A 20,424-nucleotide genomic window follows, 5' to 3' on the forward strand; every position below is an offset into this window, starting at 1 on the left:
CCACATTCTTTCTCAATATTTTGGACATTTATGGCTCGTTATCTGGCACCACGTGTCCATCAGTGCTCAGTAATAATTCAGACAGATGATGCTGTTGTCTGGCTTTTAATAGCCGACTACACAGCTCTGGCATGGCTAATGCCAACTTAAAGGACTAAATAAACTAACCAGGCCGTGGAATTAAGCTCTGGCCCGAGTGTGCCGGGCCAAAAAAATCGGAACAGTCCTCATGAAAATGAGGCTGCGAAGTTAACAAGATGCAGGCGACTCCCACCATGTACTGGGAATCCTGCGCTTTGGTCCTGATGCTGGTCCTAGTGAGGGCTTCGGCTTCATTGCATGGAGGGTTCGGAGGGCTAAGGAGATCACTTTATTTCCCACAAGACAGAGAAATCACGGACTCTTCTAAAAAAGCCCAGAATCCAGAAAATATTCTAGTCCCGACCATCCCATATGACTGATAGGGAAACTGAGACTCAGTGTTAGCAACTTCTAGAACTTTCTCCATGAGCTGGTGACACAGAATCCACAAACCATGAAACATGACAGCTCCCATGAAGCAACAGGGCTTCAATGATGCCTGGTCATCCCTTCTGCACAGCAGACTGTGTGGCTTGGAACTGGACACTGAGCCCTCTAACTTCTACGCTGGAGGAGGCCTAAGCGAGAGGTGAGTGGATACAACAGTTCACGGCCCTACCCTCGAGATGCCCTCACACAGCCTCATCACCCTCCCCCGTGCCTACGACTGTCAGGACTTGGTGCCTAGGAGCAAGAGGGGCCTCTCTTTAGCAAGCTGAACCAAAAAGCTATGGAAATGGCCTCCGGGCCCAAACTGCTTTCGCAAACAAGGGAAAATTACCTGACAGTCCACACACTGCCTGCTGGAACAGGGGTCAGTGAGGGAAACCCACAGAGATAAGCTCAGGAACAAACGTGTTGACCCATTCCAGGGCAGTACATAGGGTTCTGGCTAGCTAATGTCAGAGTCCAGGAAAGGACCCCAGACCTCGGGCTTTTATGATTACGGATGCACCAACCCTCTCCTGGGGGGCCAGGACTTGGGATCTGATTACCGTGTGGTGTGGCAAAACTCTGGTCATCCACCCTGCCCTTGCAGCTCAGCATTCATAGCTGGGGGCACTGGCCATGCTGGCATGGTCAAGGGTAGGGTTCCACCTTATGACAAAGCAGTATTCCACTACGACTGACTGTTTTCCAGATTCAGCTGGAGCCAGCCTCCTGGGAGCTCTGCATGCAACCGGCTCCTCTGGGAGGCCAGCCTATAGAGAAGAGCTAAGTCAGAAATAAGCTGAGTACGTTAGTTATCACTCCCCTGACCCTTCTCCTCACTGCAGCCAAAGACAGCTTTTCTAACCTCCAACCCAACCCTGGTGCCCCCCACCCCCTACTAAAGTGTCTTAATGTTCTCTCCTCACCAGCCTGATGAAGTCAAACCACTCAACCTCCTGCTGTTGCCTGCCACTGATGTCTCCCTTTTCCCATCCTGCCCACTGGTGAACTTAAAGGCAAAGCCTCCCAAATGCCTTCCTGGATTATGACTGGCCCAACCACATGCCCTGGCTCTGCGATTGCTCTCACAGCACATGGTACTTATTTTTATACCTGTCCTTCTGAAGGTGTCTGCATCATACCATCTACAGAGAAGGTCCCAGTGAATCAGGACGAAATGCACCAGCTGCATATGCCTCTCCCCAAAACTCTGGTTCTGCGCCTTTCTGCCCTGGCCATAGCCATAGACCCCAGATTTCATAGATGGTGAAAGACTCACCACCTTATATAAACCACATTATCTTTAACTGTTTCAAAGCTATGTACTGGGGTGGGGGGGAGTGGTATAGGCCATTACCTCTGAGTTTTTGAACATACTGATAAGAGACCTCAGTATTCCTTCCACCAGGATGTGACTGAGGCCCCGCAGCCCATTGGGAGCACAGTCTGACAGTGCCCAGGAACCCAGGGAAAAGACTGGTGCTCATACCAGGTAAGCTTCAAGTAATCTTACCTACAAGTAAGCTACAAGTAAGCTACAAATAAGCCAGGTAAGCTACAAGTCTCTCACTTGCCCCCGGTATGTGGGTTGAAGAAATGGGTCTATAAAAGAAAAAGTACGAAAAGGAGGTCTTTTTTTGGGAAATCCTTTCTGGCTCCACACACCCCACCCTCCCCCACACCTTAAAGTTGTAAAACCCAGAAGGGGCTTCAGGTGACGTTTACAAGGTGGCAACGGGTGGTTGGCCATCGCAAGGCGCACTATCTGGCGAGGGAGATAAGGCTATCGCAGGGTTCTCACCAGTGAGCTGAAGTTCTTTGTTCTGAATTCGTGCCCTACTTTCAGCACGGTTTCCTTGGCAGTCGAGAGAAAGACTAATCAAATGCCCACTAACAGCTTTATGAATGAAAGGAAATGTATTTTAAGAGAGCTTTGTGCTGATACACAATTGCACTGATAAACTTTCCAAAGTCTGACGGGAGTCAATTTCAAATAAATGGTGACATTTAAACAACTAGAAACCTCGAAGGCCATGAGTGCACAGCCACATTCACAAGTAGCCTCCCACTCTGTGGTTCACTGGCAAATCCACCCAGCAGATGCATTCTCAGCTGCCCAGGGGAGGGAGTGCTGGGCTGCCGTCAGCAAGGAAAGCATCCAGTCTGCTCTGCAAACCCATTCCCAGTGTCCTCTCAAGACTCAGGGGCCCCTGGCTGGTCTCTGTCTGTGTATTTGCAGCAGTCTTATAACGTGCACCAGAACCTTGAAGACATATTCTAGGGAGAAGCCCCACCATGAAACAAGGTCAAGCCAAGGTCTTTGTCACCAAAAGATGTCTGTCCAAGTCAGCCCAACCCAATTTAAGACAGAGACAACAGCTGTGCTCATTCCTCTGGCATCAGACCATCCCTTAACACACTGTAGGAATCAAAGATTTCTTCTTTGAAGAACTTTCAGATCTTTTCAGCATTTTCTCAGGCATTATTATATCCCTGCAAAGAGGTAAGTCACAGTAACAACTCCCAACTTCCAGCCAAGAAGCTTGACCTTAAAGCTGCCCTTCACTCTCTGAAGAACTGAGGCTACAGAACAACTTACCTAGTGAGGATAATTTGCTTGATATCATCCCTGGGCTCAGGTTTAGGGAAATAGACCCAGTTTCTGATTTATAATGCCCTGTCTACCAGGCCTCCTTGCTGGGCACTGTCCCACCCCATGTCCTAGGACTCCAACTGGTTTGCTGACTTCAATGTCCTATCACCAAATTCAGCTCCAGGCACCTGGAATTCCTTTGGCCCATGCCCAGCTCCAGATCAACCCATACCCCAATCTAGTGCCCATCTTCAGGGCTTGATCAGGCCTTGATCCAAGCTCTCCCTAGAGCTCCAGACTCAAGTATCTGACCATCCATTTGCATGCCCAAGTATGCCACCAACAATATATCCCAAGAGAAGCTACCCACCCCCAAAACTCGGCTCCATCTCACCAAATGGACCAATTTACACCACTTTCCTGAGTCTGGAACCTGAGAATCTTCCTCCTCTCCCCCACATCCAAGTTCATCCCATCCATCCAATACCTAAATATCCTTCCAATCCATCTCTCCTCTCCAAGCCCGCTCTGCTTTTGTGTTTTGGCCTGCCTTGGCATCACTTTCTTTGGGATACTACTTCTAGTCCCTGCTAGAATGATCCTATCACCAAAACCACAATGAGATACCGCTCACACCGGTCAGAATGGCTAAAATGAACAACTCAGGGAACAACAGGTATTGGCGAGGATGCAGAGAAAGGGAAACCATCTTACACTGTTAATGGGAAGGCAGGCTGGTGCAGCCACTCTGGGAAACAGTATGAAGTTTCCTCAAAAAGTAGAAAATAGAGCTACCCTACAAGGCAGCAATTGCATTACTGGGTATTTATCCAAAGGATACAAACATACTGATTCGAAGGGGCCCCTGCACCCCAATGTTTATAGCAGCATGTTCACAATAGCCAAACTATGGAAAGAGCCCAGATGTCCATCAACAGATGAATGGATAAAGAAGATGTGGTATATATACATACAATGGAATACTATGCAGCCATCAAAAAGAATGTAACTTGCCCTTTATAACAATGTAGAGAGAACTAGAGGTATTATGCTGAGCAAAATAAGTCAGAGAAAGACAAATACCATATGATTTCACTCATAGGTGGAATTTAAGAAACAGAACAGATGAACATAGGGGAAGAGAAGGAAAAATACGATGAAAACAGAGAGGGAGGCAAACCGTAAGAGACCCTTAACTCTAAGAAACAAATATGAGGGTTGCTGAAGGGGATATGGGTGGGAAAATTGGGTAATTGGGTCATGGGCATTAAGGAGGGTATTTGATGTAATGAGCTCTGAGCGTTACAGGCAATGGATGAATCACTAAATTCTACCCCTGAAACTAATAATACACTATGTGTTAACTAAACTGAATTTAAATCTTAAAAACATGAAATATAATAATAATATCTTATCACATCCATGTGATTCAAGTGAGGTTGGCCCAAGCAACCTGATGCAGGAATAGCCAAGGAATCCAGACCTGGCTAAAGAAAATATGCAGCAACTTGGCCATGGTCATCTGTTCAGGACTGAGCCATTGGAATCCTCCCCAGAGTTCTGACTGGTCATGGGGGAAGATATGCTCCTTCTCCCTGGGCTTATGAGGACCAAAGGTGGAAGCTATGGAGCCTCTTACGGTCACACAGAGGAGTGTGAGGCCATGAAGAAATCAGTAGAATTAAGGGATCAGAGAGAGTGGTGGAGAGAAAAGGAGAGCCCCAATGTCATCGTTTGAACCTCTGAATCCAGCCTAAAACCAAAACACTTCTTTTGGAAGAACTCTACCCCATTACATGAATCTATAAATCCCTATTTGGTCATAGCCAATTTGAGCTGGGGTGTCTGTCTCCAGCAACAGAGCACCTGGTGGACACCATAGCTCCCATGGATGGGTCTTCCTGCATTCAATCTTACCTCCTGCACTAGTCTGCTAGGGCTGCCAAAACAAACAGGGTGGCTTGAATAACAGAAATGTATTGCCTCAGTGTTCTGGAGGGTAGGAGTCCAAAATCAAGGTGTCAGTAGGGTTGGTTCCTTTGAAGGCTGTGAGAAATAATGTGTCCATGCCTTTCCCCTAGTTTTTGATGGTTTTCTGGCAATCTTTGACCTTCCTTGGCATCACTCAGACCTCCTCCTTCATCTTCATTGCATGTTGTCTCTGTATCTAAACTTTCTCCTTTTATAAGAATACCAATCATATTGGATTGGGGTCCACCCTCCTCCAGCATGGCTTCGTCTCAACTAATTATATCTGCAGTGCCCCTACTGTCAAATAAGGTCACATTCTGAAGTCCTGGGGGTTAAACCTTCAACATATGAATTTGGGAGTGGAGGAGACACAATTCAACTGATAACACCAGCCAGCCCACCTCCAGCTCTGCCCTGCATCAGAAGCCGCTTATACCCACCTTCAGATTCTCTGTTGCAGGTCCAGTGACCACTGCAGCATCCAGCTCTGCGGGGCTCTGACCAGCTTCCTGCAAGTGTGACCTGATGCCACTTCGTCTTACACCTTACATCACAGCACATCTTCTCTCCTCTCCCCGGGGCTGCTCTGTTCATGGACAAGTGTGTTTAAGCTCTACGAATGCACAACTCCATGGGGAAAAACTTTGACAAATGACATACAGGAATGGATGGTTAAATTCTTACTCTTTTCTCCTTCCAGAAAGACTGTCCTGAGATGGGCGCCTGGGTGGCTCAGTGGTTTGGGCTACTGCCTTCGGCTCGGGTCATGATCTCAGGGTCCTGGGATCGAGCCCCGCATCGTACTCTCTGCTCCGCAGGAAGCCTGCTTCCCTCTCTCTCTCTCTCTCTCTGCCTGCCTCTCTGCCTACTTGTGATCTCTGTCTGTCAAATAAATAAATAAAATCTTTAAAAAAAAAAAAAAAAGACTGTCCTGAGAGTGATACAAAAGATGGAGTAATCAGCTGCCTTTGAAAAACAACCAGTTCAATAAAGCATCTTCAGATTGGCTCTCTCTCTTCCCCCATCTCATTCCCCATGTGCTCACTTCGTTTCTTGGGATGGCATTCTCCAGTAAACAAAAAGCCCGTAAGCCTCTGCCTCAGCTTCTGCTTTAGGGGAACCCAGACCAATTCAGCCTTATTGATCTTAAATGTGACTGGCCTATATTTCCCTGCTTAAAGCCCTTCATGGTCCCTCCATTACCCATTAAGTTCAAAATGTCTAGCTAAAAGTTGGAAGGCCATCCGGTCAACCTTCTTCCTTGCTGCAGCAATCCAAGTCATGGACTTTGGAATCCACCAGATTGGGTTTCAAATCTAGCTCTTTTTGAAAATTTGAATGAAGTGTTGTTGCTGTTGTTGTTGTTGTTGTTGTTTTACCCCTCCACCCATTTCTTCTTCCACCCAATCTAAATGTTGAGGAGAGCCCCTGTGTATAGAGTGTCTAGCACAGTGTTTGGGACACTAAACACATAGTAGCCAGGGTCATTCCAGGTGAAAAATCAGAAACCAAGATGCAGGGGCGCCTGGGTGGCTCAGTGGGTTAAAGTCCCTGCCTTCGGCTCAGGGTCCTGGGATCAAGCCTCGCATCAGGCTCTCTGTTCCATAGGGAGCCTGCTTCCCTTTCCCTCTCTCTCTGCCTGCTTCTCTGCCTACTTGTGATCTCTGTCTGTCAAATAAATAAATAAATAAATAAATAAATCTTTTTTTTTTTTTTTTTAAAAAAAAAAAGAAAGAAAGAAAGAAAGAAACTAAGATGCAGAGGGGGCCTCTCAAGTTCACACGTTCAGCCAGCTAAGGCTTTACCACACCTGGAGCCAAAATCCTACAAAACCAAATGCCTTCCCTCTACAAATAAGAAGATGGTCATTCTCGGTACATTTTGAAGGCAGAGCTTACAGAACTCACTGGTGGACTGGATGTGGGCTGTGAATGGAAGGCTGATCCTAAGACTGTGACCCAAGCAAATGAAATGGAAGAGTTGCCATTCCATGAAGGGGGGAGGGAAACTGAGGGAGAAGAGATGAGGTAACAAATCAAGCATCTGTTTTTGAACATGCCAAGTTTGATCCAGTTAACATAGAGCAGTGGCTGGTACACAAATCTTAGAGCAGAAGACCAGACTGGAGAGTGACATTTGGGAGCACTAGGCAGGTAAACATTCGATGGTGTTGAAAGTCAAGAGACTGGGTAAGCCCATCTAGAGGATCAGAGGTGGGCCTCCATGTATCCATGGGGTCGTGCCAATAATCTAAGGGCAGGGAAACCAGAATCCAAGAAGGAATCTGAGAAGGACTGCCCAGCAGAACCCTGAGTGTGATGTCCTGAAAAAGCCAAAAGAGTGTGATGTCCTGAAAAAACAGAAAGAGATTCAAGGAGAAGGGATTGACCAACTGCCAAACGCTGCTAATCAATCATAGAAGACGAAACTGAGAACTGACCAAGGGATCTGGCAACATGGGGGTCACTGGTGACCCTGGAAAGAGCTGTTTGGATGGACAGGTAAGTACAAAAGAGCATGGAAGGAGAAGAAGCAGAGACACCCAGATAAGACAAGTCTCAGCACAGAACAGAGGGCACTGGAGTGACATCCAAGAGGTGAGTGGGGACAGGATCTAGTGAAAAACGGAAGTCTGCTTATAAATGGTAACCCCTCAAGTGTGGCCAGGCGACAGTAAAACAGGCTCTAGCCATAGAGCAAAAACCATTCCAGCCTCTTCAGAAGCCAGTCTAGCAGTACACATCATGAGCCTTGAAAAATGTCCACGCCCTTTGACCCATTAATTCCACTTCTGGAAATCTCTCTTAAGGAAATAATTCCAAATACAAAAAGAGTTCTCTGTGGTTGCCTGGCTGGCTCAATCAGTAGATCGTGTGATCTTTGATCTCCAGGTCCTGGGTTCAAGCCCCACATTGGGTATGGAAACAACTTAAAATATTTCTTAAAAATATTTTTAAAAAATAAAAAATTAGAATAAGCCATCTGCATAGAAGTTCATCATAACAGATCTAGAAACATCTAAGTATGCCACAAAAGATGATTAAAGATGCAGGATGGATCTAGTCATTGGACTATACACTCCATGAGAATAGGGACAGTGTCTATTTTACTTAGCACTGTATCTCTGTCACCTCCCATGTGTCTGACATATCTGTTGAATGATTAAAAATTCTTACAAGGTTAAGCAAAAAAAGATATTTTAAAATATTTTAAGACTATACATAAATAGACACTTACAGTATGATCTCAACCATGCTTTTCTAATAAAACTATGTACACGTAAACTGAAGAAATGACTCCCAAGGAATGTAAACAATTAGTATCTTTGGGTGACAGAACATGATTCCTTTTTCATTTTATTGTTGCATATTTCATGTATATTCAAGAATGAATATGATTAACTTTTATAACAGGGGAAAAAACAAGCCAATGTCATTTCTGGGAAAAGGAAGTGCTAGAGTGAGACAGGATCTGTGTTCCCACCACCAGGGATCAGTAATGCTTTGCTCCCTCAAGGGGTCCCCAGGCAGTCTTTGTGGGTGGGCAGCTCAGGTTCCAGTCCCAATGCTCCCCGAAGATTGGGCTCCTCCCACTACAGTCAGGGACATGCCCATTAGCTGGGACCCAGGAGCTTCCTCAGAGGTACCAGCTTTCACGGGCACATTTGCTAAATCCATAATGATTGGGATGGTCAAAAATGATCATGGAAAACCATTGATGATAGTTTTAAGTGAGATCAAGCAGAATACAGGTGGGCACGTTCACTAAGAATGTAACTACACAAACTGTTCATTCAGTAAATATTTATTGGAGGAATGGAAAGGCATCACGAGAATTTTTGTCCACATGCAGACAGAGATGAGACAAACAACCAGAGCAAACAACCCACCTTTTCAGCAATACCACTGTGCAGCCCAATCTCCAGAACCAGGATTCCTAGAGATGTCTTTGATATCCCAGAGTGCATGCCCGCAGAGCTCCCCGAGTGCCTCCAGGCTGCAAGGCCCTCTGTTTCCTCGAGCAGAGCTTCTCACACTCAAAGGTGTACACCATTAACTTGGAGGATTTGATCAAATGAGGATTCTGATTTACTAGTTCTTAAGTGGGAACAGAGATCCTGCATGTCTGTCAAGTTCCAAGTGATGCTGAGACTGCTGGTTTTCTGACCCTACTTTCAGCAGCATGATCCCAGGGTGCTGGGGAGCCAGACAACTCCAAGGGGCACTAGGAACTGGGAGCAGGAGACAGCCATCCAGGCAGGTTGTGTCCACCCAGACAAGGTGAGGGGAGCACAGAAGATGCTCAACGAAGCTTTCACCCACTACCCCGATTCTTAATGTCAAGCACCTTTGCCAGATCCCCAGACCAGTCCGTGTCCTCAAGTGTATGGGCACCCTAAAGCATCCTTGTCCCCAAGCATCCCCATTGAGATAGGTGATGAGACATAAATTCCAGGCAACTACATGGGGTTCTGGAGGGGCCCCCAAATTCTTTGGGAAGCTTGGTCAATGACATCACTCTGGGATGAGCCCCTGGGTCTGGGCTTTACCTGGAGCAGCCTGCAGCAGATGGCACCAGAGGACCAGCACAAGCCATGCCTGACAGAATAGCTCAAAATCTATCCTGAAAGCCAGGGTAGAGGTCAGCAAAGGAACAGCATGAGAGCTGTGACCAAAAGCTGGGACAAAACAAATAGCCCCAAGAATGGAGCTCATGGCCCAATGGAGCGCTTGACTTGGGTGTTGGCTGCGCAAGTTCCTGGTCAGAACCCCCCAGCCCCTACCCTTCCTGAAGACAGTCAGACATGGCTGTTCAAACTCCTGCTGCTTGGCCCTCTGCCAGATATCCTGTGAACAGCAGTCCTAGTAGCCTCCCAGTGAGACTCCTCGGGGGCTCTGGGCACCTGAATATCCTGCCCCAGGAAGCCATGGTGGGTCTAACCAGTGACCACTCTGCCCCAGGGTGAATGGGTCTGAGCAGGCAAGAGCCAGACCTGGCATCCCATCAAAAGTAGCCCAGAGGCGATCTTGATCTGTCTGTCTGGTCCACACAGAGATAAAGCCTTGGATCTGGGTCAGCAGCCAGAAGACTGGGGCATGGGTGAGATAATCATATTCATTTTAGGCTTTCCTTCCTTTTTGGGGGAGGAAATCTAGGTTTCAGCCAGTGTCCCATTAAGCCAAATGAAAGAACCCCCCAGCCCCTACCCTTCCTGAAGCCTTGGTGAGGCTTTTCAACAAGGGTGCACATCACCTAGAGCAAGTCAGGTTAGCAGTCAGAGTGCTGTCGGCCTTGGCAGTGGGTCAATGATGGGGAGGCACACAGAGTTGCTGGCCAGCTGCCTTGTTGAGAGAAGTCCTGAAGGCCAGGAAGAGGAGGTAAAAGCATGGCTGAAGCAGCCTGAGTCCTCCCCATGCTGGATTGTGGCCCAGGGTGCTTGTGCTCAGCTGAGCACTCAGCAGGGCAGGTTTGCCATCAGCCTGACTTGCTGGAGCCCTCTCCATGCACCAGCATCTGTCCTAGGTGTGGACCAGCTCCGTGACAATGCAGGTATCCCCCTCAAGGTATTTTCAAGGTGTGGGGGGGAACACTTGCAGGCTTATTTCCAACTAAGGTGGCAGAGGCAGTGAAAGAGAAAGTTGGAGCAGGAGGTGAATCCTGGGGTTCTTGCTGCTCAGGCCTGACTTCCGTGCTGCAGAAGAGCACGAGGACCGAAGATGACCAGGATCCATGCTCTGCAATGTAATACTCGAACCCTATGAGAGTAATCCCTCTACCTTGTCTTCATAGACTTCTTTACTACTCATAAATTCTGTTTACCAACATCACCTTTCCCAGAGGTGAGGGACTGACCAAGGTCCAGAGCCCTGGCCCCACGTGCTCCTTCCCTCACCCCACGGTGACCTCACAGTCTCATTGGCCAAGGTGAACCCCTTGGGTCCCTAGGCTGAGCATCTGTTTGTGAATTACCAGAATAAACTCTGCCTGCTACAAGCAGGCCATCTCTGGTTCCAGCACCTGGTCAGGCTGCAAGGCATGCTATATATATATAACCTGCAGAATCCAAACTCAGGACTCCCCCAGGAACAAATGCCTGGATCGTGTGAATGTCGGGCTTCACAGGGCAAATGGGTGCAAAAAGAGGCTCTCTATATCCTCTCTGGGCTCAAAAAAACCAGCAATGATGGAGTGCCACCAGAATGCCCTAACAATGCCAGTAATGATGCAACTGGCCCACTTAGCTGAGTGAGACAGCCTGGCAATGGACATGGCAGGGAGAAGCCCTAAACCAGACTAAATGGGGTTAGACCTGCCACTGAGCCTCAGAGAGCCTTTGGAGACTTCTGTGTGCACCGTGGACAGGGGAAGATGCTCGGACTCATCCACCGGAGCACTCTGCTGACACGTCAGTACCAGGGCCTTGACCTCCTTCTTGAAGTTGGTGTTGAGAAAGCCATAGATGAAAGGGTTGACACAGGTAGAGGCCATGGCAAGCAGGTGGCACACCAAGAAGATGAGGTTGCCGTAACAGACGGGGATGGCCTCGTGGTACCAGTCCTCTAGGCTGTTGAACACATGCAGGGGCAGCCAGAGCACAGCAAAGGCCACCACCATGGCCACGAGGATCCCATTGATCCGCTTCATCTGCCATGCCCGTGAGCTGTAGGTGCCCTTGCGGAACACCTGCCTCCGCTTCTGCAGGTGCCTGTAGATGCGCATGTAGCAGACCAGGATGAAGGCCAAGGGCACACAGTACTGGAAGAGCAGCAGGGAGGTGGTGTAGACGATGCGGTGGTGGTGCAGTGGCCACGACTCAGTACAGACCACCTTATCTACTAGAAACTCCACAGCCTTGGAGTGGTTCCTATGAAAGACTTTCTCCAGGACACTGTTGACCAGGAAGGGGAGGGAGAGGAAGCCGCCGATGAGCCAGATGATCACAATTCCCAGGTAGGCCTGGGGAACACTGGGCTTCCAGCCTGTTGGGTTGATGATGAGCTGATGCCTCTCCAGGGCCACAAGGACAAGCGAAAGGATGGAGACTGTCACTGACATGCACTGGATGAAGGCCGACATCTTGCAAAGGGTCTCCCCAAAGACCCAGTAGTCCATGATGGTGTATATAGCCGTGAGCGGCTGGCAGAGGAGACCCATGAGGAAGTCAGAGAAAGCTAGGTTGGCAATGAGCAGGTTGGTCACATTGGCCTTCTCCTTCTGCCGCATGGTCACGCATATGAGGCAGAGGTTGCCCAGGACCCCCACAACAGTCTCAATGCTATAAGAGGTGACAATGAAGACCATCAGGTCTACAGAATCCTGGCAGTGGTCTGAGAAGTTATACGGAATGCTCCTTGATCTGCTCCTGTTTTGACCCTGTGGGGATCCTGGGAGCAGTAAGGCCAGGAAGTGAGAGACATTCATGGTGCAGATGAGAAGATTCCAGAAGGTTCAGTGACGAAGCCTACAAAGCAAACAGACAAGTGGTAGTCAGGGATCCTGCCTCCTGAATCCAGGGAGAGGTGGGGGCCACGTAGAGAGGTTCATGGCTTCTGCCATCCCAAGGCTGCTGGGACCTGGAAGACCTGAGCCTCAAAGATATAAAGCAACTTGCCCATGGTCACATGGCTAATCAGTCACAGGGCTCAGTGTGAACTCCGGTCTGATGCCAGAACTTGTCATACACATTCCCTCTGACTTCAGGCTTCCAAGCTGTTTTAATGATAAAGAAACTAGGGATTTGCATGCAGAGTACAAAGACAGAATGGCTTAGGGAATATGGGCCAAAATCCCCTTATGATATTTTATCCAAATGGAGACGGTGGCAGATGACACCATCTGCTCAGGTCCTTCCACAGTGGCCCCTGCCCTCTGGGATAAAACCAAACCTCGGAGCTCACCACCCAGTGCACCGCCCTGGTCCCGGGCCCTACCTGCCCTGCCAGCCTTGTTTCTCCGGCAACACATGGCAGAGTTGAAGATGGCCACGGATGCAAAGACGGGGTCATCGGCATGCCAGCTCTCTCCTCCTGCCCATCATGCTGCACACATGCAAGGCCAAGGTTATGAATTGCCACTGACTGTCCTGTCTATGCTCAAGTCATCTGAACTAGCACAGATCCCAAGCACACCAGCTTGGTCCATACCTCCATGCCCTGACACAGCTTGTCTCTTCTCCCTGGCTGTCTCCTCAACATGAGGGACCCTCCACTAATACCAGATTAGAATTTGGGACTCTGGGATCTCCAGGTGGTAATGCCAATGGCAGAGGCTCTGACTTAGAGAGCTACCAGATCACTCCACACACCACCGTGATACACCTTCCTCAAGGGGTCTCTAGCTGTCATTAACCCCACGGGCAGTTCTCGGCCATCAGGAAGCATTGCAATCCTTCCAGGAGCATGCTGAAAGTGCAAACTCCAGAGCCCCACACCTGGAGATACAGTGAAGTGAGTCTGGGATGCGACCCAGGCACCTGCTTCTTAGCAAGTGGCCCAGAGAACTCTCATACACATGCTCCTCAATTCCCATTGTGAAATACATCATTCACAGAGGAAGACCCTATTTCAGATATTCTTTAAGGCCCACAGAATGGTCAAGCCCATTGGTGAGCATATATATGTTCTTCACGATCAAGTGACAATTTAAAAGCTGTTTTTACAGAGTATGGCCAAAATGAACCAGAGATCAGTAAAATCTGTATGTCTAATGTCTTAAATGTCACTCACCATGCATTTGATCTGGCTTATAAAGATGAGCTACATTTGGTTATTTACAAGATCAAGTCATGAATTCAACTGATACTTTACAGGCTGGTTCTTTTGGCTACTGAATCCCAGAGGCAGGAGGATTTTTCTGGCACCACAGTCTTCTGGCAGAAAGGACTGTTTGGAATGGAACCTGATAAAATGAAATACAGCAAAGCCAAATGTAAGGTTCAGTATGTTGAGTCCAAAAGCAGCCAAAGCTGCACGAAACAGAGTTGGGTGCACTGTGCTCAGAAGCAGCCAATGGGAGAGACACCCCAGGCTCTGGTTGACCATCAGCCAGAGCTGGGTGAATGGCAGGGAGTAAGACTAGCAGCTCTAAATTAGCCAAGGACAACATGATCAGAGCAGAGTTCGTGGGTGGGGAGACCTCCAAAAAATCCTCACATCATTCACTCAATACATGTGCCAAGACCCATGACAGAAGACCCATGCAAAGATGACATATGGTCATGTCCCTCCCAGACCACAAAACTGCCCCCCAGAAACAGGTGAGCCTCAAGGCCATACCATGGCCAAAACCAGTATGACCGCAACACCTGTGAGCTGGGAGATGGGAGAGGAAGCAGGAAGATGAGAGAAGATGTGACATTGAGGCAGGGCCCCAAAGTTGAAGGAGTCAGCCATCCAGTGGACCAGATAGAGGAGGGAATTCAAGGTGCAGAGAGCAGCATGTGCAAAGACAGGAAGGCAGGGAAGAGCAGAACCTCCTCAGAGAACAGCGAGCCCCTCCGAATAACAGAAGTCTTGCGTAGGTGGAAGGCAGTGGCAAGCAGTGAGACTGGAGAGGTGGGCCAGAGCAGGAATGCCAGGGGAGCCATTAAAAGCTGGCCAACAAGCCATGTCCATTCTAGAAATATCATTCGGATATAGCGAACAGACTGAGGAAGCAGTCCAGGACATGAGGAGAGGGGGGGCCAGGAAGACAGCACTGGCTTGTAGCCCCCTTCTTAGGGAAGTCATAAAGAGTAACATAAGGGATGGGCACGCGTGGCCCGAGACACCCCACACCAGTCACTGCTGCCTAGACCACATGAGTGCCTGAAAGCAAATCAAGTCCTTCCCAGCAACTGGTGGGAACAGGGAGAGGAAGGAAGTGCCAGGACTGGGAGAGCAGTAAGGCAGGAAAGCAAGCATGGTGTTGGGACCAGAAAAGAATCGGAACTATCAGCAGGCCTCTGCGTGTTTCTGTAGAAGCTGGGAGAGGCCCACCAGGAGAAGACTCCATGAGCCCCCCCACCTCCGCCCCAGAAAGGCCCTCTGTGCACCAGGACTGAGGATTTCCAGAAGCATACTCCAGGGCCAAGGTGGCAATGACTCAAATCCAAGAGCCCCAGATCATCAAGAAAGCTAGATTTCTTTCAAAGAACATGCTGAGAGGTGGGGGCCCCCGGAAATGAGGATCCCTTGGAGGGAGATGCTCCTGAGCAGAACCAGGTAAGGAAGGATAGGACTTAGCTACCCCCAGAGCCTGGTGGAAAGCTATCATGATCCAGCCACAACCCTACCAACTGGGACTTAAGGGTTGAGGTCTCAGAGTGAGATCATGTGGTTGAAAGGAGTGGGTCACCTTACTGCTGGGCTGGGGCAGGGGATGCTTTCCCTCAAGAGCAGGCTATAGTTCTGTCTCCCCAGTTGTCTGAGGGCCCCTGGGGGCAAGAACTATATCCTTTGTTGCACAGGGCCATCCCTGGAATCTGGAAAAAGAGCCAAGAAACATCAGGACCCCAGGGAGCCCAGCAGGCCATGAACTTGTCTGGGGTTCAAATTCCAGCCCTGCCACCTGTCAGCAGGGTGGCTTTGGGAGAGTCGCTGAATCTCCCTGAGCCTCAGTTTCCTTGGCTATATGGGGCCGGTGGGAAGAAATCCTTATCTTACAGGAGGGCCTGGTTCCCTCCTAGGTCAAGGGATAAAATGGAAACAAAAGGAGCCTGAAAGGTAGGACCCCAGAGCTCTCCCTCCCTTAGACTCTTTCAGGTTCAGTCTCCATCTTAGTTCCTTGGACAAATAACACGATTCAGTGGACCATGTCCTGCTCAGGAACTCTCTCTGCCACCTCCTGGGAAGCTGAGCTGCCCATTTTGCAACAAGACCAGCCTATCCTAGAGTAGGTGCTCATTGAACGTTAGTTTCCTTCTTTCCCAACACATCCTCCCACCAACACTACCGGAGGGGACCTCACTCTCTTCCACCATGAGGACCTGGCCACAGTGGTCATACAAACCCATGCCCAGGCCGCTGAGTGCACTTGGCTCTGGCTTTGACCCAAAGCCTCTTTAGGAAGTCCTGAAAGAGGGCACAGAGCTGGGAGCAATCACCTACTCCAATCCTTTACCCACTGCCCAGCCTCAAAAGGGCGCCAGTGCTGCTGCACCACGCTCTTGCTGTGAGCCCCGCCCCACCATGGAGTCCCCATCTCTACCCTGGGCTAGGAAGGGCCACACTCCCACTGCTCTCATTTCAGAGCCAAAGACTTCGCTGTCCACAGGCCAGTGACTAGCCCAAGAGCATGACAGGCCTCACACTGACCCTCATTCACACTGCCCCATCTGTAGATGAGACCCCAGGATTCTGAGGGACACACAGGCAGTAAGGAGAAGGTGGTAGCCGCCAGCATGCAAACAGACAAGACTTTGCTTTGATTTTGGTCCCTGGACATCCTGGGAGATGCCCAAACAGTCCATGAGGCTGAACCTGGGGAGGGGCAGGATCTGAGGCTGCTAGACCCAGGGGAGCAGGGAAGCGCATTTGGTAGGGAAAGCAGGAGAATGCAGAGGAAGCCCAGTCTTAGAGGAGAGAGAGCAAGAAGGGAGGGGGCTTGCCTCAACCTGGGGAACACATGCATTCCTGGGAGACAATGGGCAAAAGGGACATCAGCTGTCACAGAGCTTTGGGCACCTTATATCCCACCTGGCATTAATCCACAACACAGCCCTGCAAGGAAGGCATTACTAGGCTGAACCACATCAAATTGCCAGTACCCAGCCATTGTTGCCCTGCAAACATGGCAAATTCATGTGATTCAATCTCATATCTGCTCCATTTTCAAGAGGGGGACGCTTGAGACCCAGCTAGAGGAAAGGACCTGACTAGTAAGAACACAGGGACACAGCAAATAAGAACCCCAGCAGTCTGCTTCTGAAACCCCTGCCCTTAGACCTGCCAGGCAGATTTCGAAAAGGGAAGTGGAGCCCACACTTAAGCAAGATGCAAGCTGACGTAGAGCCACAGAGGAGCAAAGGCTGGGTTGGCAGTAAAGGTCCCTGATAAAGCCTGACAGAGCCCATGGTCCCAGTGAGCGCCCAGGGGTGCTGGGAGGTGGCTGAGCCAAATAAGAAGGTGCCCCAGGGACCTGCGTTAGTGAGGTTGAGGGCTTTGGCCCTTGGTCCCAGCATGCTGGCTCAAAGCCCCCGGCTCCCCAGCAGCGCCAAGGACCATTCAGCCTCTTCAGGCCCCCCTCCTTTCCAAACAGTCTGGGACTGGCGGTCCCTAAGGTAATGACACTCTTGGGGTTGCCTCCTTACTGACACACTCTGGAACCTCAGAGCCCTCCCCTACCATGGCAGACCACAAGAGGACGGCTCCCCAAGGAGGAGACGCAGGCTGGAAGGGCTACCACTGAGCAAGGACCCCTCCCTTCCAAGGGTCAGTGCCTCGCAGCCTCCAGCAGTGCAGGGATGGCATCCCCTCCCCAGGGTGCTGAGCTGGGGCCACAGGACCACTTCAGACCTTTCTGGGTGCTTGCCTCCCCCACCCCCCAGCAGGGGACCTCATACCAAGACTGTCCCTCACTTCCCATTGCGTACCTCAGAGGTGCGCAGTGAGGAGGACCAGGGCTCAGTTCCTCCGAGTCCGCCCCAGGGGTGGTGATTCTGGGAGGGGGAGAAGGGATTATTATACAAGGGCCGTAGAATGGTGAGTCCGGATTTAGTTCCCAGGCCCCTGTCAAGACCCGGCGGCGGGAACATCAGAAGCTCTGGGAGTGGTCTCCCCGCAGCCTGCGTTCCCCATCAGTCAGAGGAAAACTAACAACTAATACACCTCCTGTATTCCTAAAGCCCAGGTGCCCAGACGCTTTCCATGCACCCCTCGTTTCTCGTGGCCCACAGGGTGAGGCAGCAGGTGAGGACACCGCGGCGGCGGGAGCCCGAGTCCACCGGAGGGGCAGCGGGCTCCCCCCTACCCCGCCCCGTCCCGCCCCGCCCCGCCCCCCACCCCTCACCCTGGCCTTTAGGCTCCGAGCCCCGGGGCTCATGTGAAGCCCACCGGGCGCCCCCTCCCCAGGCGCCCCGCGGCAGGCGGCGCGCGCGGCTCACCTGGGGACCCCTGGCACCTGGGCCCCAGGCCCCTCCGCTCCCCGCACCCACGGGGCCGTCCCGCGCCCGCCTACCCGCTCCGGCGTCCACGGCGCTCACTGCGCGCGGAGCCCAGCCTTCCTGCCCGTCTGCCCGTGGACCCGCTCGGCTCCCTCCTGCGCCGCCCGCCGCCCGCCGCTCCCGCGCCCGCGCCCGCCCAGTCCGCCGCCGGCGCCCGCCCACGAGGACGGCTCCTCTGCGAGCCGTGCCCGCGAGCCCCACCACCCGCCCTGCCGCGCCGGCCCGGCCCAGCACGCAGGCCACCCCCTGCGCCGGCCCCTGTCCCGCGCTCCAGACTGGGGCTGAGCGGCTCTCCCTGCCTGGGCCTGGGTGTCCTCATCCGCGAAATGGGCCGTTCATGAACTGGTTCACGAATATTAATTGCAGGCCTTCTGTGAGCTTGGCTCTCCTGCTGGGCACACACAGCCGAAGAAGACAGAGTCGCTGTCCTGTGTCATTCTGGAGCTCCCGGTCCTGAGAGGAAAGACAAGCAAGAGACAAACAAATGAGTTACCTCGGAGTGAGATGCTGTGGGGAAATAGGTCAGCTCTAGATGGGTGATCCAGGCAGAGAGCCTGGCAGAGAGCCCAGCAGGAGCGCAGGCCCTGAGGCTGGAGGCTTTGGCCCCTGCAGAGCACCAGAGTCGGTGTCCCGTAGAATGTTAGCAAGGTGGCTTCCAGAGGCTCAGGTGGGACAGTCAGAAGGGACTTAGAGGTGCTGGAAGGGCCTCCAAGGTTGTTGCAATGAGAATTAACAGAGAAAGCACTTCTCCATCAGGGCCCAGGTGACACAGGACTTGGTTGAAATGGAACAGGATTTGTTACAAGGGCTGTTCCTGCTTTAAATACAATAATCATTTTCTTCCCTGAGGAGGCCACACAGTAAAATTAAGTATGTGTTTGGAGGACCTCCTGAGATCTGCTTCAAGGGAACATCCTAAATCTGGGACAGGCACAAGTCTCCTATGACATGACAGACACCTCCCAGGTACTCCTTCTACACACCAGGTAAACCCTGAGGTACCATTCATCTGTGGAAATGGCCCTGGAGCTGTGGGCAATGACCTTTTCTAGAATGGCAGCTGTCACTGATGGTACTTGTGGACCCTACGAACATGACCTTATTTAATCATCACAACAGCTCCAAGAGGTAGGCATTTTTATTCCTACTTTACTGATAAAGCCAAGTAAGACTGCAGGACTCAGCTAAGAAACACTCAGATCCAGCCTGCCAAACCCATGGCTCTGCTCACAAGGGCCTTCCAATGACCCTCCTGCTAGGATGCATTTCTCCAGCACTCCGTGCTCCATGGCAGAGGTAGGGAGCACCCCAGCACACTTGTCTCCCCATTTCCCATCTCAAGGGCACCAGTCTATCCTCTGCCCCCAAAAGCCCAACATGGGTCCATATGCAGAGGCAGCATCTGACAAAGAAAGGAAGATATGCATTTAATGGAACTTAATCATAATTGTAGCTTCCTAGAGTCTAAAGTGGACAATATTTCCTATCCAGAAACTGCTCAGCATAGCCACCTGTTCTCTGTGCAGGCAAGAACTCAGATGCTGTCCCTTCCTCCCCATGGGGCAACTGTGTCAGGCCTCCCTTCCAGGCAGGCCGCCACATACACACATTTGAAAACCACTGCCCGGGTCTCAGGAGTCTGAGCCCCCCCACCACCACCCCGTGTTCAGGGAACAGCCAAGGAGCTGATACAGCAGGCAAAATCGGGCAGCCGAGCATTGGCTCCTCTTCAGCCAGTGAAAGGAGCACCTGCTCTTACTCCCTCATGCTCACCTGGTGAAGTGCGATCATCCCATTTCTCAGTGAAAAAAAACTGAGACCCAAAGAAGTAGAGTGACTTGTCTCAGTCTTCCAAATTGTAGATGGCCAGGCTAGGATCTGAAGGCAAAGTCTGAGCTCCTTCTCCAACCCTGTAGTGCCCCCTGAGATGGGGAGGGAGCGCCTCACAGCAGAATTCCTAGTCTAACCAACACTACAGGAGCACGCTGTCAGACCCTCTGTCGTTGCTGGGGAAGGAAACAGCACCCTCTGGCGGCAGCAGAGCTGGCACCCAGCAGAGCTCCCCCCAAGAAAAGGCCACAAGCAAGAAAGGGGGCACTGTATTTCCCATCACGTAGGGTCCTAGAGCCCAGACCTTAGTCTGGGAGGGCCTGCCAGCCAGGCAGGCTACATTCCACAGTTTCTGGGGAAGGGGCTCAGTAGGGTT

The 20,424-nt window shown here is 50.9% G+C and overlaps 1 protein-coding gene across 2 annotated transcripts; it reads right to left on the reverse strand.

Moving 5' to 3' along the window:
- Positions 1 to 8,865: 8,865 nt before the first annotated feature.
- NPY4R2 (neuropeptide Y receptor Y4-2) lies at positions 8,866 to 18,316 on the reverse strand. Of its 2 annotated transcripts, none has more exons than XM_045068885.1 (4): positions 18,233 to 18,316; positions 13,804 to 13,975; positions 13,009 to 13,116; positions 8,866 to 12,539 (listed from the first exon to the last, which is right to left on the reverse strand). In XM_045068885.1, exon 4 carries the CDS (start codon positions 12,497 to 12,499, stop codon positions 11,372 to 11,374), a length of 1,128 nt encoding a protein of 375 aa, XP_044924820.1. In that variant the 5' UTR covers positions 12,500 to 12,539; positions 13,009 to 13,116; positions 13,804 to 13,975; positions 18,233 to 18,316; the 3' UTR covers positions 8,866 to 11,371. The 2 variants fall into 2 exon arrangements, with proteins under 2 accessions (XP_044924820.1, XP_012918571.1); XM_013063117.2 differs by lacking the exon at positions 18,233 to 18,316 and adding an exon at positions 17,649 to 17,719.
- Between the last annotated feature and the right edge of the window lie 2,108 nt (positions 18,317 to 20,424).

Source organism: Mustela putorius, unplaced genomic scaffold (genome assembly GCF_011764305.1).
Source record: "Mustela putorius furo isolate JIRA1106 unplaced genomic scaffold, ASM1176430v1.1 tig00003909_pilon_pilon_pilon, whole genome shotgun sequence".
Lineage (NCBI taxonomy): Eukaryota > Metazoa > Chordata > Mammalia > Carnivora > Mustelidae > Mustela > Mustela putorius.